The sequence below is a fragment of the Alosa alosa genome, chromosome 21, assembly GCF_017589495.1.
Source record: "Alosa alosa isolate M-15738 ecotype Scorff River chromosome 21, AALO_Geno_1.1, whole genome shotgun sequence".
Taxonomy (NCBI): domain Eukaryota; kingdom Metazoa; phylum Chordata; class Actinopteri; order Clupeiformes; family Clupeidae; genus Alosa; species Alosa alosa.
This window is the reverse complement of record NC_063209.1, coordinates 4412891-4437550: the sequence shown is the minus strand read 5'-3', so window position 1 is coordinate 4437550 and position 24660 is coordinate 4412891. Positions and strand designations below refer to the sequence as shown.

At 48.6% G+C, this 24660-nt stretch overlaps 2 protein-coding genes across 2 annotated transcripts in view; one reads left to right on the top strand and one right to left on the bottom strand.

Annotated features, from left to right (window-relative positions):
* mrpl11 (mitochondrial ribosomal protein L11) overlaps positions 1 to 12471 on the top strand; it is a 29181-nt gene extending 16710 nt beyond the window's left edge. The window contains exons 3-6 of the mRNA XM_048232277.1: positions 6511 to 6606; positions 9020 to 9113; positions 9806 to 9965; positions 12221 to 12471. Coding sequence (XP_048088234.1) covers positions 6511 to 6606; positions 9020 to 9113; positions 9806 to 9965; positions 12221 to 12329 — 459 coding nt within the window. The 3' untranslated portion in view covers positions 12330 to 12471. The remainder of the gene's footprint in view (positions 1 to 6510; positions 6607 to 9019; positions 9114 to 9805; positions 9966 to 12220) is intronic.
* Positions 12472 to 17632: 5161 nt separating this feature from the next.
* Positions 17633 to 24068, bottom strand: npas4a (neuronal PAS domain protein 4a). Its single transcript, XM_048230589.1, has 8 exons — positions 23518 to 24068; positions 22940 to 23097; positions 22729 to 22831; positions 22320 to 22623; positions 22080 to 22189; positions 21563 to 21698; positions 19587 to 21415; positions 17633 to 19474 (listed from the first exon to the last, which is right to left on the bottom strand). Exons 1-8 carry the CDS (start codon positions 23690 to 23692, stop codon positions 19446 to 19448), a joined length of 2844 nt encoding a protein of 947 aa, XP_048086546.1. The 5' UTR covers positions 23693 to 24068; the 3' UTR covers positions 17633 to 19445.
* Positions 24069 to 24660: the final 592 nt, after the last annotated feature.

Genomic DNA, 24660 nt, shown 5'->3' with positions numbered 1-24660 from the left:
TAGGCAGGTTACGTGCTCTTGCACCCCTCCCCGCGCTGTTTCTTGCACACTCCCCCCGTTTTCCTCTCCTTCCAGCCCCCTTTGGTTAACTACTATAGGACCATAACTTTAAAAAACAGGCGGGCATGGTTGAATATGTACAACACAGGCTACCGGTAAGGTCCTTGGGCATTGATAATTATGCGTTGAGAAATCATAACAATAGTAATTGCATTGTAATAAAAGGAAGTACATCTTTGATTACCCTGCCACACACTGAGAAATGATTGCCCTGCTGGAGCCAGAGGCAGCAGCATGTTTATTTTACTACCCAGATGTTACTGTTACTACTACAATTAATCCCCTTTGCACCATCTCCATCTCTCTCTCTCTCTCTCTCTCTCTCTCTCTTCTCTTTCTCGCCCCCTCCAACCAGGCTCCTTGCACCTTTGTTCTCCCAGCCAAATTGCAGCCTTTCTGTCTTCTTTCTGCCGTGGATCTCCACAACGATTTTTTTTATTTTCTTTTTGGAAAGAGTTTTTATTTCAGAAGACAGGTTCATTTATCAAGGTCCCTTCAAAACACTGACTGAGTGAAACCTTCCCCAGCCGGTCCTGGACCACACCGAGATACTGGATTCCGTAAAAGCAAATGATGTGGTGTTTCAGTGGTGGCTGTCTGGAGTATGATGATAAAAGAGCAGGCTCGATCCTGTTAACCATTCCATGTTACTTGCTGTGCTCAGCCATGCCTGCTTCCATTTCCTCAATGTCACATCTAAATTCAAAGGGTTCTCTCAAAGGTCCACACACAACACACACACATTCAGTCAAACACATACACTAGTAGAAACACACTTGTGTGCATTTTCTTGCTTCATAGTAGGGGGTCACCACTGACTTTCTTAATCCTGCAGGTAAGCAAGCTGGTAGCTTTCCTGTGTTTTGAAGGGGGGATCATCTCTCTTGTCACAATCAGCTATGCGCTTCACTGGCTCCCACAGAGAGATTTTCCATCCTCTGCCTACAGTTTTTGTTTCTCTCTCTCTCTCTCTCCCTTCTATCCCTTTCATTCCCAATTCTCTTTTTCTTTCTTTCTTTCTTTCTTTCTTTCTTTCTTTCTTTCTCTCTCACACTCCTGCTCTCCCTCACCACCCCCCTCTTTCTTTCTCACACTCCCTCTCTCTCTTTCTCTCTCCCTCTCTCTCTTTCTCTCTCCCCTTCTCTCTCTCTCTCTCTCTCTGCTCTTGTGCTCTCTCCATTCCCAGTGGGTGTGGTTGAAGGTCACTCCGCTCCAGCTCTCTCTGTCCGCGCGCCTTCAGATGGGGAGAGGTGGACACGGCTCTGAAGGAGGGAGATGAGCGGAGGGGTGGAGAGGTGGAGGGCCGTGGAGAGGCTGTGAATGTGAGAGGAGAAGAGGCTGGAGGAGATGAGGGGGGGGGGGGGGTTAGCTGAGTGCCCACAGCACTGCGCAGTCATCACTTTCCAAGCTCACACCATCTCATCCCTCAGCGCTCGTCCCCGGCATGCAGGGGGGAACTTTTTGGAAGGACACATGGCTCTCAGAGGCGCTCGCTCAGTGCCGGGCACCTGAGCAGAACCCAAATGTTTGTGCGCCGTCACGGCCGGAGCCAGGGCGCTCCCCTTCGCCGTGCTGCCATCTGCCAATCAACCTGCCCGCCCGCCGCCACCCCACCACCGCTTGGGCAGGGTTTGCCCGTGGCACTCGCTCCAGGCAGCTGCCCGCGGGTCCTAGAATGAAAGCTATTTGGCGAGGGAAGAGCCAGGGAAATTGCAAAGCGATGAACATGCAGCATGCATGATTTACCAAACGTTTTTTTAGGAGAGTTTTTTGAAAGTATCCAATGGCTCGCCTCAAGAGATATATCTTTCACAGGATCTGATTCTTTAAAGGTTGTGTCTGAATGTTAAATAATGTCAACTGAAAATTGATGTATCAAATAAGACACTTAAAGCTGCTGAAGGAGACACTTATTTTAGAATTCATGGCTGACCTTCCTTTCTGATCTCAAAAATAGATGCTGTCAGGAAATGTTTCTGGGCTTCTCCTGGGATCTGTAATACGTACCTGACGTGGTCTAAATGTATTCATTAGGAAACGTCCAAAGAACTGGGCCATGTCTGACTGTTTCTCCTGCATGCACACTGCATATTGAACTAAGGGGCTAGACTCAGCTGTTGGTGGTCTCACAGAAGAGCACGACTGTCCGCTGCAGGAGGAGTCCTCCCAGGGCACAGTCAGTTTGAGTTTTCAAAGTTGCAGCTTGTGGATCAGAATGCAGAATCGGAGGTAAATGTAGATTTATGTTCAGTCGATTAATATTTTACATGCTAACAGCGTGAACCTGGCCTGCTTTCCTGAGCCAGCATATCCCACACTGAGAGTCTACTTTGACTTTTTGCAAGGAAGAAAAATGGAGTTGCAAGTGCATGTGGTCCACTTTTATTCCCCAAAGTAGTGCACCGCATTTGACACAGCTAAGTGCAGGGCGCCTGACGGCCTAATAAGAATTGTTGAAAGAGCAATAGTCAGTCTAATCCATTTCTGGATTTCAGGCACTTTCTCGGGCAAAAGAGGAGTGACGACATGCTAATCCTTTGTTTCGCACAAAGGCCCTGCAGGGAGTCCTAAGCCAAATGGGGGTCTTGAGCGAGAGCCTGAGGGTCGCCATGCCACATTTGGAGCATTGACATTGATTAAGCCGTTGGTCAGAAGCACTTAAAGTCCCTGCACAGGAGTGCAGTGTCCAGGCATAGTGGATAGCTCACGCAGGGAATGTTCCAGACTTTTCCTTCTGACATGTTCGATGGGGCTGGGGGTGACACCAGTGACCTCTCCCGTCCCTCTCTTGGCGAGGGGGCAAGACGGAAGCGTCCAGACCGGCAAGCGCTCGAGAGGCGTGGAACGGGCGCCGGTGTCCGTGCAACAGGAGGGCGCGTGTAGTACGGGGTGGTTAAAGTTAATCAGCTGTATGACACCTCGATAGGGGATGACTGCGATAAAACAGGAAGAGCAGCGGAGATTAAATTAGGTGCGGGATGAAGGTAATTAATGAGAGTGTCTCACTCGGTGGAGTTTAATTAACCCTGTGTCCTAGCCTTGCATCAGAAAGCTCCCCAAACCCCTACACACACACACACACCACCCTCCACCAGTAACATTGCCCACCCCACTGCCACCGTCTGTCAGGCCAATTAATCCCACCTTGGAGACGGTCCCCTGCTCGTGTGCTTTCTCTGCTTGCTTACACTCGCCCGGGCTCATATCTCAGAGCGCTGCTGCGTCCGTAATGTGGCATGTGAGGAGGAGGCTTGCTTTGTCTCCCAGAGCCTGCCTGTCTGCAGATGTTGCTAAGCTCCAGCTGCCACGGGCTGGTCAGCCTTCCCTGCTCCTTCATGCATTCCCTTTCTCTCTCTCTCTCTCTCTCTCTCTCTCTCTCTCTCTCTGTGTGTGTGTCTGTCCTCTCTCTGCAATCCCTCCCTCCCTCCATTCCCCCCTCTCTCCGTCTCTCTCTCTCTCTGTCTCTCTCTCTCTCGGTCTGTCTGTCTCTCTCTCTGTCTCTCTTTGTCTCTCTCTATCTATCTCTCACAGTCAGACACACACACAATAAAACTCTTACACATACACTCCTTCACCAACACACACACATGGCAACCACCAAAAAAAAAACCTCACACAATCACTCCTTCACACAGTCACACACACACACACACACACAGACACACACACACACACACATTTGCATTTGCTGTACACACACACACATGCCCATGCTATTTCTTTTCTGCCTTACACATAGCTGTGTGTGGAGCATTTCTCTCCCTCCGGAATGGCGTGTTGATGATGAGTCCGGCACGGCTGCTCCCCACCTCCGCCCTTGATTCTCACACCATCCCACTTTATCAGCCCAGCCACTCCAATGGACATATTGATCCTTATGACTGTTCTCATGAAGAGCGTGCTTCTAATCTCCCGTACTCATTCTGCTAGTCTACAGGCATGCACACACACACACACACACACACACACACACACACACACACACACACACACACAGCCTCCGGTTTGCACATGCATAAGCTCCCTTTCATGCTCCCTCTTGTTAAAGTCTAATCAGAGCTTCATCTTGTTAAAAAGATTACTGAAGCCTAAAGTTCGATCACTTTAGACAAGGGAAAAGGGGTGGAGGTGGGGGGGGGGGGGGGGGGGACAGTCAGAGGGAGGAGTAGGTCAGGAGAACACGGCCGAGATATACTGTGCATTTACTTATCCTAATCAAACCTGTAATCACACCAATTGAAATTCAAATTGGACGGAGCATATGCCCTCTGCAATTTTAATGGCGATTGGAGGAGATCAGAGCCGTTGCCTTTGCTTCATATAACTCACAGCCCATGAAAGATTCATAGGCCTGCGCCATTAAAATGATAAACATCCTCAATTTTCTCTTAAGATCATGAGTTACCCCTCCCCATGTTCTGCCACTGTCCACCGCACACCTATGTTGTTACTGAAGACTTGGCTGGCTTCTGTCAGGAAATGGTTGGGTGTGGGAGAGGGCACCAAAGAAGGATTGGATTTAATTGGCCAACTGGGCGAGAGGATGATTATATCTGGGGTTTTAGAAGGCTAGATTGGCAATTTGGCTCCAACACAAAAGCGATTGCGCCTGTACCCCCACCACCACGGCCCCCGCCCCAACTGTAAATGCCCCATAAGGCAGTGAAGCATGGCCCTGCCTCTCAAAGAGCCCCGAAAACGGACAGCCTCGAGAATTTCATTTCAATTATCAGTGAAACTCCATTATTGGAGTGGAGCCATTACGTCTGTGAAAAACTCCTAAAAAGAGAACTTGTCTGCATTTTCCCTCCCTTAGTGGATGTCGTTTCTCTGTGTCTCTCTGTGTGTGTGTGTGTGTGTGTGTGTGTGTGTGTGTGTGTGTGTGTGTGTGTGTGTGTGTGTGTGTGTGTGTGTGCGCAGCCTTGGCAGGGCTGGGCTTCAGTCCACTATTAGTGGGAGGCTGATTTTAAACCTAGCTCTCCATCTCGCCTGACAGTCTGCCACTCTGGGCTTTTTTTTTTTTTTTTTTACCTCCAGCTGTCGGCTGGTCCTCATTCAGAGTCCATCAACCCTTCTGTCTGTGCTCATCTGGGTGCATCTCAAGGGTCTGCATTTGCCAGAAAGAAGTTGTTGGGAAAAGCACCATACAAGGTTTCAAAATGGAGCTGGCTTGGAATCTGTGTGTTACTTCTGCGTGCCACTGTGTGCTTCCAGGGGTTTCCGTTGAGGGATTTATTTCCGCCACTGGGCTTTTATATTAATCCATATTTAATTAGGGTGTCTCCTCCACCCTCCCCACTTCATCACCGCTTGTTTACCCAGCTCCCCTGTTCCTCAGAGAAAGTGCGCTAGCAAGAGACGCTAGCATGCCTGACATGGTATTGCTATTAATAAGGAAAGAGGAGACAGGATGGGGGGGGGGTAGCTCTAAGGGTTTTCATGTGATTTGTTTGTTTCTTTAGTACACAATTTTTAATTTAAATCTGCCTGCTCAAGCGTTGCACACATCTTTGGGCAGGGTGATGGGTTTTATGCTTGGGGCTGTTAGTGTTTGCCTTGACTCAGCCAAACACAGTGAGTAAAGTAGCAGCAATATTGAGATGCATGTTCTATGTGGCTCGTCGCTCTGCTCCGCTTACGTTGACATGGAAACTGTTGTTTGAGACTCAGGAGAGGTCATTCAAAGTTGTTTACAGGAAAGGGGGCTCTTAACCAGGCAGTTATTATTATTGTAAGCTATATTTCCTTTTTATTATCTTTGTTTTGGGGGGTTTCATGATTACTCTGAAAATAGACTCTCGCAGGTTTGATTTCAGTATGTGTGAACTCCAATGTTGAAATGCGGAAATTAAATGAGCACTTCAATCAGCACATGGTACTCTGGGGAGCTTTACTGTAGTGAAGGTCAGTGTTATGCTCAGCGCTGCGATTAAAAGTCTGATTAGTAATTGCCTCGGCATTGTGCGCCAAAGAAATGCGCTGTATTTTCTGTGCGGTCAAGGTTTGTGCGAGTGTGTCAGTCGGTGTTGACTTATTGTCAGGCCGCACGTTCCACTCTCTCTTTGGCCGGTGCTCTTGGTGCTTGGAATGAGAATCTCATTTATCACAGGTCTCTCAGGCACAAGGTCTGCAACAGGCTGACTGCCCCCACACAAACACACACACACACAGGGATAAATGACCCTCCCTCCTGGCTATGGATGCGTTCTCACTCACTCTGGCATTCATGCATGCCTCGGTTGGCTCCCTCTGCAGCCTGCCGGCCCACACAGTCCTTTGCTGGCCCACGGCGGCTCTCTCTCTGTCCCTCTGAAGGCTCTTTGGAGCGCTTCAAAAGCGCCGTGCCATGGCCGCCCGGCAACCTGATAAATACTGTTTGTTTGCCCGCTGTCTCTCACCGGGTGTATTTAAAAGCATTTACCATCGCTCTCTCCCGTCTCTGTCTCACAGAAAGGCATCCCCATCGGCCAGTTCTGCAAGGACTTCAACGAGAGGACCAAGGACCTCAAAGAAGGCATCCCCCTCCCCATCAAGATCAACGTGAAGGTAATCTCCCCACTCCACTCTCATCTCTCATGGCCGTCTGAGCTGCTCATTTTCCCCTGGCCCATATTCATTACCAAAGCCATCACATTATTTATACATCTCTGACACCAGAGTAATCTTGGCATCATTGCGGATCAGTGTTATCGATTTCCCTCATGCACGCCCCCGGGTTAGAAGTTCTGTTGAGAAGCTCATCTGCTTTTGGGATTGGAGACTTAATATCGTCCTGCTGTTAATAGACCCGTGTAATGATCGTGAAGGTCGAGGGCTGAGGAGAGTGTCCTTTTTCCCAGTCTATCATTTGGCGGTCCACTCTGGACAGCGGCTAGCCGTTACGGGCGCTATCTCCGCGTGCATCACTACCTCCTTTCTCTTTGTGCGGCCCTCTGACTTTGTCTCCACGCGTCCTCCTTTGTCTCCTGTTTATTGTTTTGCGTCGTTTGCCAAGGACGCTGTTATCATTCTCTCCCCTCGCACCTAATGCGATTAATGCACCTGGGTGCGTAGCTTTGTAGAGTAATGAACTAAAAGGATCCCTCTCAGGGGGTGCATCAGCATTGCGTCACCTGACACTTTTCATCTGGTGCTCATATCACTCTGTTTTTCTTTCCTCCTCCACTAACGCGTGCTCGTATGCGTCCTCCACTAACGCGTGCTCGTATGCGTCCTCCACTAACATGCGTGCTCGTATGCGTCCTCCACTAACACGTGCTCGTATGCGTCTGCTTTTGTCCGTCCTTCACATTTGGAGATGAGAAACCCTGTGCAGCATTTGTTTCCAGTCCCATTGGCCAAATGAAGACGGATTTGCAGGCGTTAGTAATGCTGGGGAAAATCAATGCTTGCACACATGCTGCTTGAGCAAATGGCCTTTATGAGATCCTGAAAAATGGCCTCTCCTCACCAAAGGGTCATTGATGACTAATGTGAGAGTGCTTGACTGAGCTACAGAAAAGCAGAAGTTGTCACTGCGATTTGCACACTCCCTTTAATACAGTCCTTGGGTGGGAAAGCCACATTATGTCGCAGTGTGGGGGCAAGGGTCTGCGTCTCTTCTTCAACTTTTGTAGCACACTGAGCCCGCCCGCTGATCACCGAGGTCAATTTAATATTTAAAAGTAAGTCTTGGCGGCAAAATCACGGGAAGACACTAGATCCCCTCGGCGTAATTCAATTCTATATTAGTACAAATAGCACTGCTGAATAACTCCAGTATTCCGAAGACAGAATTCCCACTGAAGGTTTTGTTTTTTCCCCCCCTCCTCCCTAAACTCACAGAAGCGGCCTCTCATCTCTGTAAGCGCAGGGGCTAAATTGTCTGTTGGCGGGGGGATTTTTTGCTTAAGACTATCAGCGGCGGCGTGCGGTGGCGGCCGGGGAGTGAGAGGCGATTCGCCGCCGAAGGCAACAGCCCGCTGACTGCCAGCTCGGGGGGGGCTTTAGCCTGACGGCCCGTGGCGGATTTACGGCTCTCCCGTCTCCACGCGTCAAGCAGGCACAAGAGTCCCGGCCGCTCCATTAAGCCGTCGGCTGCACTCATTGTCTTTGATCCTCTCCGCGCGCTTTAATCCCCCTCCCCGCACGTGCCGGCTTCTGCGCCAGGCCAGGCCAGGCCGAGTGCGGGGGCTGAGGGACTCTCTGTTGTGTGTGTGTGTGTGTGTGTGTGTCCGCGTGTCCGCATACGCACATTTTGGTGTGTGTGCACGGATTTTTCTGTGCGTGTGAATGTGTCGGAATCCCAAATCCTCACTGCAGTCCGCAGGTGTCCGGAGATTCTCTGGAGATCGATTGATGTCTGGTCAGAGCGGCTGGACATCTAGAGGGCGCAGTGGGAGGTGACAGTGCATGCACGGCGCGTCTGTGCCAGTTGGGCGGTGGGGGGGCAGTGCTGTATCAGAAGCATATGTTCTCGTTTTGTGAACAGGTCGACAGCTCCCGCAGTGAGTTGACTGTAAGATTAAGGCAATGCTGGGGCTGACATTGTTGCACTCGGTGTAGCCTCTCTCGCTGCCGCAGCAAACACATTATCACACACACACACACACATATACATGCACACACACACACACACACACACACACACACACACACATATATATATATACACACATACACACACACAGACACACACACACAGACACACACACATGCACAGCCAACACAGTCAACACACACAAGTACACATACACACACCCCACCCCTCCCTGAAAAATCATCAACTGTTTCCCAGTGGATGTCTGTGAGCTTTCATCTCAGCATGCCTTCTGCCCTTGACCAATGGATAAAACATGTCCACTGACATATGCTCTCTCTAGCTCTCACTCTCTCTCTCTATCTCCTGGTTTCAATCTGTCTGTCCGGCTGTGCCCCTCTCAACCCCTCTCTTTTGTTCCTCCCTTTCATCTCCCTGCAGCCTGACCGAACGTACGACTTAAAGATTGGTCAGCCCACGGTGTCATACTTCCTCAAGCAGGCCGCCGGCATCGAGAAAGGAGCTGCCAAAACGGGTAGGACAACACTATTATCGAGTCAGTGGTGTTATAGTGGCTATACATCCTTCCTCTCTCACTCCATCTCTCAGACATACATACACACACACACACACACACACACACACACACACACACACACACACACACACACACACACACATATATATATATATATATTCACACACACCACCCTGCTCCTCTCACCACCATTTGTTCAGTGCAGCCATCACTGGCTTATGTTTCAGTAATGGACTGGCTTCTCCCACAGGGCGTTTGGGTTCAGATTGGATTTCTTTGATTGATGATATATTTATGATTGAGTGAGGCACAGAGAGGCAGCCAATTACGGACAGGAAAGAGGCGGTGGCAAAAAGGTGGTGCACCACTAGAAAGGGAATTATGGATTATCCCGTGGTTTCCTTGGTCGCCGTATTCAATTATTCCATCTTTACCACCACTCTTTAGGAAGCTTTTCCAACTTCAGATGCAGTTTTTTTTGGACTTGATTGTTTTTGATCCCTGCTTCTCTCTCTCCCTCCCTCCCTCTCTCTCTCTTCCTCTGCCCCCTCTCTGTCTCTCTCTCTCTGTCTCTCTCTCTGTCTCTCTCGCTCTCTCTTTCTTCATCTTGCTGTCTCTTTCTTTTCTCCATCTCTGTGTCTTATCTTCCTCTCACCCTCCCTCTTCATCTCTCCCCTCCCCCACCCCAGGGCACGAGAAGGCCGGTATGGTGTCCGTCCGAGCGGTGTACGAGATTGCGCAGGTGAAAGCCCAGGACGACTGCTTTAAGATGCAGGACGCTTCGCTCGAGTACGTTGTGAAGAGCATCATCGGCTCTGCGCGCTCCCTGGGAATCCAAGTCGTCAACGAGTAAGAGAGATTCCCCCGGCTTAGCCACAGAGGAGCGGTCATTAAAATGTAGCCTCTCATCAGCCCCATGTAGACCATATCAGCTGGCCAAAGCCATTAGTATCAAAGGAGCAAGACTTGTGCATTTGAGATGGCACTTGTCTCCAGAGGAGGCTGTATGGACATATGATTTCCTCAAACACCATATGAGTGACCGCTTTAAAGCTTTGAGAAAACCACTGAGAATCTGCCCTCAGTCTATTGCCAAGCCTCTGGCCATTACTTATGGGAAATGGAGATCATTTTAATTATGTCACTGCATTGAAAGTGACCTGACCGTAGAATGTGTACAACACTTTACATAGAGGTATAGAGATATATACTGTAGGTTTAGAGAGCTATAGATTCATAGCATCATAGATAACATTTGATATACTGACAGGTACTTCCCAAGTGGTCATCTCTTTTTTCTCATATATATGACAAAAAAGAGATGACCTATATGACGCTCTGTATGATGCTATATAGTATGATACAGAGTGTCTGGACATGAGTCAAAACTGGCCTCTCCCATATCTATGTCCGGTTCTGTGTAAAGCTGACCATTTTGGTTTGTTTGGTACAGTTCAGTTTTACAAACAGCAAACTGCCTAAGAGATATGTGAGGAGCCCAATGGGTATTTAATTTAAGAAGAGCACTAGAAGAAAACAATAAGGACAGACTGGAAAGAGATTTGACTGGAAATCCACTCTCATTTATCGGTCAAAAAATAAGCGTCACGACTACCACGACATAAGCTTTTTGCTTATGAATACAAAGTCAAAGGAATCGACTAAATTATTGCTGTTGAAGTTTATTTTTATTACTTTCATGTGGCGGAGTGCCATGTCTCCACACAAATGTCTTCTCATCCAATTGATCTATAAATAATTAAAAAAATACAAGTGTTTTATGGACTTCATCCATAAGTGTTTTTTTAAGTGTTCAGCTCAGATGTTTTGAACACTCCACACTGCAGCCATATTGCAGCTCTCTGGTGTGCGCTCTCAGCTTGCATCATTGCCCCAAATACCCATGCTGGTGTAGAAAGACCCATTCCCATCGCATAGCATGTTTGATTAGCCTCCAACGTTTGGGTTATCGACCTCAAATCAGTCTATTTAAGTCTCAAATCAGTTATTTTTACCTGCTGGTGCCTAGTTTCTGATGCGCCATTAAGATTATTTAATTGTGATTAGAGTTATTTAAATTACTTACACATTTAGTTTTAGTCATTGATGTCTTTCAACATTGTGGAACTTTGGTTCAGGAGAAAATATTTGTCCTGCAGGTACCACATCATTACAATGAAGGTGGGGCAAGACAAGGCAAAGAAATCAAGTGCCCACACCTTTAAAATGAAATAATCAGTAGCCATAATATTCAGCTGCCATCAATCTTTGTGAATAATTCATAATGATTATATGAAAGAGCTTCATTCTCGCACTAATTGTCAAAAGTTCTAAGTTCATCTACCCCTACTACACAGCCTTGGAGCTCAACTTTTTAAATAATAGATGGAACACTTAATGCTTTTTACTCTTGGGGTTTAAATAATAGCGAAGAGGCAACTGAAGACCTCATTTGGCATTTTGCTGTCATGCTCTCCGCAGCCCTCTGACACGCGGTGGAGCGCAGTCCTTTCTGCAGCGCTTAAAGAGAGGTGAAAGGTGTTGGCGCTAATTGAGCTCATTAAGTTTGCATATTGTATTCATTTGCATCAGCAGCACAAGACACCGTTCACTCAAATGCATATCCACAAGCGCACACTGAGAGACGCACCGACATGCACACACACACACACACACACACACACACACACACACACACACACACACACACACACACTCACTCACACACACAGTCACGCACATAGTCAAATGCTAACTCACTCATAATTGGTATAGTGTGGGCACATGCTCCAAACCACTCACACAGAAAGTCCTTATCTGGAAGAAAGCCGAGGAGAGCAGGGAGCCATTCACTTCTGGCATTTGGCAGAGGATAAAAACCCAGAGAGGCAGAGAGGAATGAGCAGATCTAAAGCAATCTCTCCTCTCCTCCACATTCCCCTATTCTTCCTCCCATCTGAATTTCTGTCACTGATCTCTGCCTCCACATCTTCCCCTCCTCCTCCTCCTCCTCCTCATCTCTCTCTCTCCTCTCTCTCTCCTCTGTTCCCCCCCTTTCTCTGTTCGTTTTCATCACCTCTCCCCTGTCACTCCTGTCTTGTCAGTCTATCAGCGGAGGAGTACGAGGAGTTCCTGAAAAAGCGTGAGGAGACGCTGAAGGCTGAGGCCGCTGCCGCCGCCGCCGCTGCTGCCGCCCTGGGCAAGAAGAAATGAAGACCGGCCGGCGACCGACCGCAGACCCTCCACCACCCCACACACACCCCCGGCTCTCGGCTCCAGTGTACATACATACCCACTCCACTGCACAAGCTCTCTTTCATAATAAACAAAATAAATGGGACACTCTTGCCCAGGACGTTTGGCTTTTGGTGTTTGTTTCATGTCTGCAGCCGGCGTCCACATGAGAAATTGCGCCGTGATTATGTGGCTGTCAGTGATGCAATTAGGCGGGTGATTGGTCATAACAACGCCGGCTGGTCAGCTTCAGCGTTTGGCAATAAACTCGACTCGCCCCAGACCACGGGGTTGAGGGAGCGACGCGTGTTTGTTTTGCCTAGCGGCTGCGGCGGGGCTATTGCCTGGGACGGCGGCATGTCCAAATGGCTGATGGCTGAGGGTGTCATGAACCCACCCCCCCACCCCCCGGGCCTCGCGGCTCTCTGGTGAGGGATGAGCTCATTAAGAGGCTGTGAGGGCATGCAGCGGCCATTTGTATAGCTCTTCGTCCTTATCTCTAGGACCCCACTGCAATCCTCCGTGGGAGAACATCGCTTATCTTGATCATCTCCATCTATCCCTCTGTCTATCCTTTGTTCGTGCTGTCCATCCCTTCATCTCTCCCTCTCTCCCTCCCTGCCCACCTCCACATGAAGCACTCCTCTTTCATGTCTGTCTCCCAGTTCAGCTATGCCACGTTAATAAGCTGAAACCCATGGCTGTTATTAATTAATGTGTTGATTTATGTGTTGTATTTTTAGTCCGTAGATCACTCTGCTTAAAATTCAACAGTTCCCCAGGCAAACACACACTTGTGGGAATAATTTGTTTTATCTCAGTTGCCAAAACAAATTGTGGAACTTAATCTGCGAGGTTACCTTTGAATAAGAAAACTATTCCATTAATACAGGTCCTATGGTGACATGATGCCGCAATCCCAGCAGCAGTTCCTTTCTTCCGTTCTCCGTATCTCATTTTGACAATTTCCTTCAGTCTTTTTTTATTTTCTCTATTACGAGGCCCTTTGTGCGTAGAGCACTGAAAAGGATCCAATAGCTGCACTAAACCATGCCTCCAAAAGAATTTCATGCTGTAATCTATCAAGCTATCCAATATTCTAACAAGATTCAGTAATAAGAGCAGAGGCCTTAATGCAGAGGGAAATAAAAGACTTCCATGTGGTGTCCCATTTCTCTCCAAAGGGCACTGGAAAGTGCACCCCCAAAAAAATGCTGAGAGGTTGTTTTTTTTTAGTAGACTCCTTTAAAGGAAATAGTTCATGTGTATGTGCATGTGTAATAGTTAATGTGTATCCTACCCATACCAGAGTACTGTACAAATAACCATAGCTTAGTGTTATGATAGTTAAAATGAACAATAAACAGATTTAAAAAGTTGGTAAGTCTGCATTAAGCAAAATAGCAATAATGACTCTAAAATAGCAATTATGACACAAATATCAATAATGAAAATAAACAAAAAAACAAATATATAAACCAGAACTCTAAGAATTAATCTGAATAGATAAGTTATTAGACCCCTCTTGAAAGACCCAAAACTATCGCTGGAATGCAGCAATTCATTCCACCAACAAGGAGCCTCAGAGGAAAACAGCCTTGAATTTGACCTCCTAGCGTTAATGGCTGGTCGACACAGACGCTCATCAGAGGACCGCAGTGGGTGATTGGAGATGTAGAGCTGGCTCATGAAATGCAAATGCAAGGAGCAGATCCAGTAAGTGTCCTATAGGCCAGACTGAGGGATTTGAATTAAATTCTGGCTGCTATAGGGAGCCAATGGATAGTAACTAAGAGAGGAGTTACATGTGTCCGCTGGCTGATTAAAGACCAGTCCTGCTTTAGCATTCTGAATCAACTGTAATGGTCTCACTATGGTTTGATCCGAAAATGAAGATAAAATGTTTTTCATTTTAGGACTCTTTTAGACTCTTTGGACTCTAGCCTTTTGTTAGGTATCTGGATGACAGTTTAAACCAATTTAGTATTTGAATGGATAAATGCAGCCAAGAATAATCTGACAGCGCTCACTCCTCTGGAGTCTTATAATGAAAGTAGCAAATGGGAAGAGTTTACTTTTAAAAGAAATTGGATTATATTCAAATGTTAAGTATAAATTAATATTTTGGATAAACATGTTCTTTTCTCTGGTAAAAGCTCTTGTCATTAACAGAGAGGCTTACTGTACGTCAGAAACATCTCAGCCACATCTCTGATCAGTACCTCTGTTTCACCACAAGGGGGCAGTAGCACTCAGTGAAGAGATGAGCGAGTGCTCCACAAAGCCAGTCCAGCTTCAGGGTTGCCATTGTACTCCACTTCCATAAAAGGAAAGGCAATTGCACTCCTGCTGTCATCACTAGCTTACAGTGAATCAGTATGCAGCATCACAGCCCTAATTACATGGGAATAACAGGAGTTTATCAGTCAGTACACAAAGGGCTTAAGTCGGCTTCTCAGAGGATTTGGGAGTGAGGTGCATTCCCTCTCCTTTTGTATCTCATTGAAATGTTCAAGTTGTAGCCCACTCCCCTTAGCTTTGATGTAGGGAAAGTATTAAATGAATCTCCCCTAATGCCACACCGGCATGTGTCTCACAGATGAGACGTTTAGGTGATGTCCTCTGCAACGTGTGCGCTTTACAGATGCCCTGGCTCTCAGTCTCCCCCCGGGGAGTTCTAAATGACTGACACCAGGGATATGAAAAGCAGCGGGAAGTTCTCCAGCCTCTGTGACTTTCATCAGCTATTAGATTAACACAAACAAAAACACCAAGCAGGCAGGCAGGGAGCCCATTTCACCCTCATCCAAGCAAAGCAGTCCGCTGACCTCCTCTGCCTTTGTGTTTGTCTGATTTCCCACTTGCCCATCAGTAAGCCTTGATTGCTTTCAGAGGAGGTGAGGGGAGAGTTTTGCAGAGGTTGTGTAGTGTGGCCTCTCACTAGTGTGGTATATAGTGTGTTAGTGTGGTGTGTTTCTAGTGTGGTATCTAGTGTGTTAGTGTGGTGTGTTACTAGTGTAGTATCTAGTGTGTTAGTGTGGTATCTATTGTGTTACTAGTGTGTTAGTGTGTTGTGGTACTAGTGTGGGATCTAGTGTGTTAGTGTGGTATCTAGTGTGTTTCTAGTGTGGTATCTAGTGTGTTAGTGTGTTGTGTTACTAGTGTGGTATCTAGTGTGTCACTAGTGTGGTATCTAGTGTGTTAGCGTGGTATCTAGTGTGTTTCTAGTGTGTTACTAGTGTGTTAGTGTGTTGTGTTACTAGTGTGGTATCTAGTGTGTTTCTAGTGTGGTATCTAGTGTGTCACTAGTGTGGTATCTAGTGTGTTAGCGTGGTGTGTTTCTAGTGTGTGGTATCTAGTGTGTTAGTGTGGTGTGTTAGTGTGGTGTGTTTCTAGTGTGTTTTTAGTGTGTTAGTGTGTTGTGTTACTAGTGTGGTATCTAGTGTGTTAGTGTGGTGTGTTACTAGTGTAGTATTTAGTGTGTTAGTGTGTTGTGTTTCTAGTGTGGTATCTAGTGTGTTAGTGTGGTGTGTTTTTTGTGTGGTGTGTTTCTAGTGTAATAACAAGTGTGTTTTTAGTGTGGTAACTCATATTTGATATAGTGATGACCTATCCACTGGTGTCAACGCTCCTGGAAACACAGTATTATATGTGTTTGGGTCTCTTCTGTTGGGACGCTACATGTCCTGATGAACGCTCTGATTAATCGGAACTCCCCCTATTACCGTCGGTCTCGTATTTCCGCCGTCTTGCGTGTATGTGTCACTTAATATCCATTTCTATACAAACCAAGACGGCGGACTCCTTAAGAAACGCAACCACCCACACCATAGGTGTATCTAAATTAGCTATGTACCAAAAATGACATTTTGCCGTGACTCGAAGAGCTGTAAACAGTGTTGTAAGGCTGCGTGTACATAACCGCTTGGAGCTCCAGTGGAATTTTAATTTCATGACGAGAATTCTCGGTCTAACTAAATAGGCGACCCATCAGGCCAGCACTATAACTCCGAGCGTGGTAAACAAAATCGGAGATTTCAGGCAGTAAATGCTCCCGTTAAGAACCATACCAGATTTTGTTCAAATCTACACACCTATGGCTACTGAAAATGTAAGGTTCATTTAGCAAATGTTATTTTGAAGTGTTAAAAAACATCATTGTTTTAGAGTTATTTCTAGTGTTAATGGGGGGTGTTACGAAACTGAATTAGGCTTATTCACCCGGTGAGTGTCTCGTGTGAAACACACCGTGCTGCTGAGCCTCCAGTAGCCTGGTCATGAAGCTGCCTGAACGTGGACATGGAGGCGTGGAGCCTTTATCTGTACTGCCATCAGCAGGGGAGGCCCCTTGAGCTGGCTGCGGCGTGTTCCTCGGGCTGGCCACCGGGTGGCAGGCGTGAGCTATGTGGGTCTGTGTGGCAGTGTGCCTCCTCTTCCTCCCATCTCGCAGTGCACCGTCAGGAGCGTCACAGTGACGGTGATGGGAACAAAATGTTCGCCTGCAGAGCGGCAGAATTCAGCGCTTGCCATTGTCCTGGCAGCCTTGCTCAGTGAAAAGACCCTTTTCAGACATCCCAGAGTCTAATTTTATGCCCTATGGGCATGCAAGGACATCTTTTAGAGAGAGAGAAAGGTGGGCGACTTCATGTCTATAATAGGCACATTTGAGCCCTTGGCTTTTATGAATGATACTGGACTTGATTAGGTGCACAGGTGCATAAAGGCATTGCCAAAGCACACAGTGTATTTGTGTGATTATAAGAGAAAGGGAGAGAGAGAGAGAGAGGGATTGAGACTGAGCTGGGAAAAAAAGAGAAGGGGGGGGGCACAAATTATGCCCCTGAGCTGGAAAGACCATATATGGAGTTTGACATCGTTGCTCGCGTACAACGTCGGAATAGCAGGTACGACGCGTGTGGGCTGCTGACATCGAAGGCAGGAGGGGCGGGGCCAGCTGGTTTTTGTGTGTGTGGCATTCTGCGCGCGCGCGTGTGCGCGTCAAAATGGGAAGCTGGCTGTCTGCGAGTGCCTCTGTGTCAAATGTGTGCGTCAATCTGAGTCAGATGGTGTCTCATAGACTTGCGTCCTGCGTGTGTGCGTCAGCGCTGTTGCCGTGCGGCCCCAGCTTGCAGGGAGGAAAGGAGAGGAGAGGAGAAGGCAAGAGGCTCTCTGGGAGAGAGAGAGAGAGCAAGGGAGGGATGAAGGAACTGGGAGGAATGAGAGATGGCGAGGCAGAGTAGGCAGTAGAGTCTGATCAGCCATGAAGAGATAGACAGGAGAAGGCCGCTTTAAGTGCACTTTAATATAAATGCATTTGTTTTAACAACCAAATACACTTATTGGGAAAACAAACAAAAGAACACTGATCCACAATGTCCATTCGTCATAAATAGCATATGCCAAGTATGTATTTCTTTTTCATATAATAGAAATGTCTCTGATATGTACAGAATAGTAGAGATTTATACAAGTGTACAAATATACAAATGTGCACAACCCCCAGCCATTCAGCATGTATCTATAGATGCACAGGCACATGCATGTGTATCTATTTTTTTAAAACAGCACACATACAATATAATGCTTTTTTTAAAACATAGCGTTTAAATAGCTAGAACGTAGGAATCAATCCTTTACTTGACCGTAGACAACTCTACGTTAGCATGTCGACACCATGGGATTGGAGCCTTTCTCAAACCCATGTCGAGTAGTAACGGAATAGAAAGAGTGACCCCAACCCTTAATTTCCAGTTCATTTTTTAAACAAAACTTTTGTATTTTTAAACCCCTCTCAAAAAAGAAGAATTGCCCATACACACAGGTCACTACCAATCGACACCACACCGATAATCGCTGCGATGTTACCATGATATTCATAACGACAGCCTGACTGAACATGGTAGACCGAAGCTTTACCAGGAGAACAAAAGCTTCTAACAAAAGTTTAACAGCATTACAAAAATGGATGCTGCAAGGAACCCAGTGCAAGTGCATGTAGCCCAGCCAGAGTGTTGCCATTCAAGGAGAAGTGAAACTCACCCCCTAAGAATGGAACAAAACGGTACATCAATCTTGGGAGTGTGTGTGCACAACACACACACAGCACAGATTTCTGTCCTTCTCAGGAAGAGTGTGTCACGGTAACCGGAGTCCTCTTCCCTTTTTGTTCGATTTTTTGATGCGGTTGCATCTTTTTTTTTTTAAACTGTAGGAAAGTGTTCTTTTCCTCACACACAGAGAGAGAGAGACATCTTCACATATTGAGAAATGTTTCGTACATCATTATGTCATCACACAAGTTGTACACAAGTTCAGAGAAATCAAGTCAAATGTAAAAATCAATGCAGCCACAAACTCAAATCCCCAAGTGTTTCCGGAAAGCATATTCATTGTGCAATTTGACACCAGAGTCAAAATTAGTGGAAGTGTTTGGAAGATTTGTTATTATTCTAGAAATTAATTCTACTTCAGACTATTCTCTGTTGCAGATTGTCCTCTTTGGTGTGTCACTTAACTTGGTTCCACAAGGTTTGTTGAAAAGAAAATAGTAAACACTGATTCCTCACACTTTGGGGGTTTGTGGTTGTGGAACTGCATGATATGTATTGAGCTATGAGCTTGCTATTGTTTTTCTCCTATTGAATAGGAATGATGTCAAGTTCACAACAGAGTATTTTCACTACGAGTGAATACAAATGTGCGTCTGTAAGTCAATGTTGCACTTACAAGGTCATAGAACTCACTGACTGTTCCTTTTTTGATAAGTTAAACTGATACTGATGATACTCACAGATAAAAGCATTGAAAGGTTAACTGATTCCCAAGTTCCTTTTAGGTCCTAGGTCATACAGCTAGTTATAATGCACCATTGTTGGAATGTCGCACCATTTTTTACACAGAAATAACACAGATTAGCACATGAACAAAATAGGATGTTGAATTGCTCGCAGAAGATATGAGGAGGTTCGAGTCCTTTTTGTATTATATACATTATGTATATATTTATACACTTTGATACTTTCACTAAAAAGTGAAGATTATCTCCATGAAATATGACAATATGCCATACTTAATGAAGTAAGTCACAGACTTATTTTAGAACGGAGGATCACTACCGCTCCCATCTGAAAGACAAAAAAGAGGAAAAAGAAAGGGAGGATTAGTATTACACTCTCAGCGAAAGCAACGAAACATCTGTCGCAAAACACTGGAGGTGTGTGTGTGTGGCGCGCTCACCTTTGTGGAAGCATTGAGGCATAGGGTGACATTGGAGTTGATACAACTCAGGTTGTTGCCCCAGGCCAGGGGTCATCGAGGCACCTGCCCCAAACATGGGTTCCAGGGCGGCCAGCTCCTCCAGGAGGGACTGGGCGCAGGGCAGGCCAGGCTGGACGGGGCTGACGGGCGGGGGGGAGGCTGACACGGACGAGGCCACCAGCTGAGGCGACATGGGGACGCCGCTGGACAACAGAGGTGACTCCTCTATCTCCATGGCGACCTCAGCCTCCTCTTCGCGGTTGGCCTGATCCCCCGGAGTTGGAGCGCGCTCCGTCACCGCCCCGCAGCCGGCTGCCTGGTTACGGCGCGCCGATTGGACGCTACAGAAGTGACTGGCGCCTGCGGCAGAGGCCCCGTCAAAGTGCAGGAGTGGATGCCAGCACATGGGAGATGTTGGGGTGGAGGGAGACGTGGAAGGGGTGGTGGAGGGGGTGGTGGAGGAGAAAGATGGAGAGAACGGGGTGGGCGAAGAGAGGGAAGGCGTCGGAGAAGGGCATGGAGACGTGGCGAGGTCTTGGAGGAGGCTCTCGAGAATTCTCTCTTCAAACAGAGAGTCTTCGTCGGAGAAGATGGGGAGATCCAAGCCCCTCCAGGACTTGATGGGATAGAAGTCCCCCAGCAGGGAGAAGAGCGAGTCCAGGCCCACAGGGTCCAGCGTGGGGGGGGACGGGGGCTCAGAGGTGGAGGAGGTCATGAGCTTGGAGTAGAGCGGGTCAGGATAGAGGCCCTCGGCCAGGGTGCCGATGTGCTCAGCCAACAGGGAGATCTCCATCTTCTCCCGCTCGCGCTCGGGCTCCAGGGAGAAGAACGACAGGTAGGGCTGCTTGCCAGGTGAGGCCTCAGGGGTCAGGAGACCCTCGGGGGGGCAGTGGAGGGGTCCCATTGGCACGTCAACATACAGGGGCCCGCGGACCTCGGGAAGGGTCATGACGGTGCAGTCGCCGTCCCCTGGGCTGTCGGGAGTGGGAGGCAGCTTCTCATAGAGGGTGCCACTGCAGGGATCTACAGGGAAGAGCAGCTCGGTGGTTGGCGTGGTCAAGGAGAGAGGCAGGAGAGTGGACAGGGTGGTCGTGGGCGGAGGGGTGCTGCCCGCGGGTTTGCCGGGCGAGGACTGGGAGATCGTGGAGGCGGTGGTGGTGGTGGTGACGGTGGTGGTGAGGGAGCCCGGGGGAGGCGTGGTGGTGCCGGACGGGTCGAAGCTGAAGAGCGGGTCACCGAAGGGGAAGTTGCTCCCGCTGCTCACCTGCGGGGTGTAGGGTGGCGTGCAGACGAGGTCTTTGGTCTGCTGGGCCTGCGTGGTGGGCACGGGCGGGAGTGGCAGGGGCAGCGCGGGCACCGGCGGCTCCAGCTGGAAGGACGGCGGCAGCAGAATGTTCTGGGTGAGGAAGTCGAGCTCGGGCACGGTGGCCACGGTGACCGGGATGGGCGAGGAGGCGGCGGACGGGCTGACCAGGGGCTCGGCACCGCTGGGAGGAAGCTGCTGGAAGAAGCTCTCCTCCTCCAGGGACGACAGGCTGGAGCGGGGGCCCTCGCCACCCACCTCGGCCGTCGTCTTAGAGCTGCTGGCTTGCTCCTCGCTGCTGCTGCACATGGCCGTGCTGAAGTCGAAGGACTGCCCGGAGAGGCCACTGCTGCCCGGCGTGAACACCTGGTCTGGGCTGGAGAGGGTCCCGGGGGACTGGAGACTGGTGCCCTCCGGCTGGGAGGTGCTGGACGAGCCGAGCACCAGGGTGAGCTGACTCTGCTCTGTGCTCAGCTGCTGTCTCACTGACCAGGCCTCAGACTCACTGCCAGGAGGAAGAGGAGAGAAGAAAGTCAGTTCCCCTTCCAATCCTCATTACATAACATTACAGCATGCTGCATTATTTCAAAGCATGCCATTTTGTGAAACAAACAGTAACACCCTGTAGCTAAAAGCTTTATGGTGATCTTACCTGATGACAAAGTTATTGCTGCGGATGGGGTGTTCTCCAGCCTCCAGCTGCAAGACCATGTACAGCCAGACCCAGGAGTGATCGGCGCTCTCCACCCGCACCACCATCTCAACTCGGCCCTCTCCTCCTTCTCTCACTGTGTGGGCAAGAAAGAAGAGCTCATGAGTGAGGAGGAGGCAACCCATCTCCTACAGCATCAGAGCCGTGGTGACGTGGTGTGTTGTGTGGTGACGCGTGTTGCTGAGGTGTGTTGTGGTGTTGTTTGTGTCTTGTAGGCGTGTTGTGGATCGTGAGCTGCTGGGGTGTGCTGGAGAGCCTGGCAGTGGGCTGCTGAGAAGTTGTGGGCAGGTGCTCATGAAGTGCCAGCGTGTGTGTGTGCTATCAAGTAAGAGCTTGTGAAGTGTCAATGTGTGTGTGTGTGTGTGTGTGTGTGTGTGTGTGTGTGTGTGTGTGTGTGTGTGTGTGTGTGTGTGTGTGTGTGTTTGCTAACTGGTAAGAGCTTGCAAAAGAGACTCACACAGGCTGCAGTGCTGGGCGGAAGCGTGTGTGAGGTCCTGGGGATGCAGCAGGCTGTACCACGAGCGGGAGCGCAGCGTCTCCACATCCAGACCCAGGTAGTCACTCACACTGTGGGGGGAAAACAGACAGTCTGGTGTCAGAAATCAGAGTCACTGGACACTGTTCCATGTGTGTGGTGGTCTACAGTTTGGACAGGTGGGACGTGTCCACACCAGAGGGGCGGCGCTGAAGTGCTCACCTGTCTTGCGCCTCCTGCAGCCTCATGTCGCGGCTGTGCTGGGAGTAGAAGCAGGCCAGGAAGAGGTTGTCCTCCGTGTCCGGACGCCGGGAGGACTCGGGTTCAGGGGCGGGAGCCGGGCCCGGCCGGGGAGGGTGGGGCTCCAGCGGGGAGCAGAAGCACACCCACACAGGGTTGGAGGTCCAGTAGGAGGTGGGGGCCACGGGAGGGGTCAAGCAGCGAGCGCGGATCAGCACCAGCTTGTTTCCAGCACTCTGACGACGCACCGACTTGGAGGTGTTGAAGCGGCAGCGAAACAAGCGATCTTGAAAAGGAACAAGATGGGACTGTGATGAGTTACGGTCATTACAGACGTTCAGTTGCTTTGACGCTTGAAGTAGTTTGAGAACCTTTAACCTTGAAAACGTACCTGTCTCTGGGGTTGTTGGAGGCACCAGATTATTCCTCATGATGAAATGATCCGTGGGGTCGATGATGTCATACACACTGTCTCCCTGGGCAACCAGATCTACCTGTAAAGATGCCAGAAAAAAGATTAAATCGATGTACTCCATCAAAATGCATATATTTGTTAATATATACTGTGAGTGGAAGGTGATCAATCTCCTCCATGGACTTACCATTGAGTGGCCAAGATGTTCAGATACGCTGTCTGACAAGAACAGCAGTTTTCCCTCCCCCGTCACCAGAAGCAGGAATCCTGGCATTTCATGCAACAACTCCGACAGTTCATGAAAGGAGAAAAAGCTCTCCTCGGGGCTGTCAGTGGTAGGAGCATCTGAGGGAATAACGTTTGATCCTCAATAAATGGCACACCGATTACTCTGACACATAGCTTCGCATAATGCGGTCTCAGCTATCCGTGAAGCAATACTCATTTCAGCACCACGGACAGCGACAACGGTATGCGACCAACTAGTGTACTAGGGTACATTGATAGAGTTATTTACTATAGTAACATACATCTCAGTCTCATACACATTTCGTGTAGTAAAATAAATGCTGGTAATTTGTTTTTGAACTATAAGTTACAGCCTCCACTTGTTGCTTCAGCACGCTCTAATAATTTATCAATTAAAATGGCCGTCTTGAACATACTGTTGCATTCCTGGTGTTACATAAATCAACAGGTGCAGTGTTTCAAACGACATTGCTGTGTATTGAACATAGAAACTATGTAGTGCACAATTTTACTCACCTTTGTTGAAAAACACCGACTTTCTCGTGTACATGCAGGCCAGGGACATTATGTGTAGGTAGGAGAGTCGAGCCTTGTCCACATCGGTGATGGGGAGCAAGTCCTTGAGGTTCCGAATCTCTCCATTGATCTGGTCCCTTCGAGCTTTCGACGCTCCTTTGGTGGACCGATACATGGTAGTTTGTGGCCGTTGAGAGGAAATTCCCGGAGTTTGGATGAAACTCTGAGTTGAGAAGACTGCAGTGGGTTGATCTGAGGAATGTCTGGGTCCCCTCTTTCCTTTGACGTGGAGTCAGAGTACAGGGTGGTAGTTAGAACCCTGTCTGGAGTAAATTATTGGACTGTCATCTCAGTGCATGTTCTGAGCAGGTCTTTACTCCTGTCTCATGTTTACTCCGATTCTCGGTGCTCTTCTTTGGCTTCGCCACAGCGCCTGGTTCGGTTGCGGACCGGAGGCTTGATGGATGTCTCCCCCGGTTCGGTGTATGAATTTGTCGGCAGCTTTAAAAGCCGTCTCTCGCCAGATGTCGGGAACCCGTAAATCTGGTGGAGTTACTCTGCTCGCCGGTAACTTATATAGCCTGGGACTCCACCGGTGTAGGGGGGCTCCCAACGCGCCAACACCGACGTAAAAGGGAGGGGGGGGTGAAAGAAGAAGGGGGGCCGCGGGGGATAGATACGTCTCATATCAGTGTTAGCTATGCTGAACCACTCTCCGCTCCCCCCTCCCAAGCCTCTTACTCTGGGTGACACTGTTCCGACGTCAGTCTTCCCTCTCTCTGGTGATGACGTTTGCTTGGTATCGGGAGCTCCGGCGACGCAAAAAGCCCGATTTGGACAAAACCGAGGAATGGGCGGAGCCAAACTTATAACGTAGACGGAGTCACCGGACTCCGTTGTAGGGAGGGGGTACGGGGGTTTGGGGGGAGTGTGACGGAGGTGAGGTGCATACGAAAGAGGTAGGGTAGCGATATCTTACTGTGTTTTAGAGTGCATGTCAGTCTGAGTAGTATCCTCTTGAACAGGAGCAGCTTATCTGCAATCATAGCACAGCTAAACACCCTTCCATCAGTGATTGGGGCTATTGCCTTTTTAGCATCCTAACAATGACCGATGAAGAGTAGGTATAGGAATGACATCGAT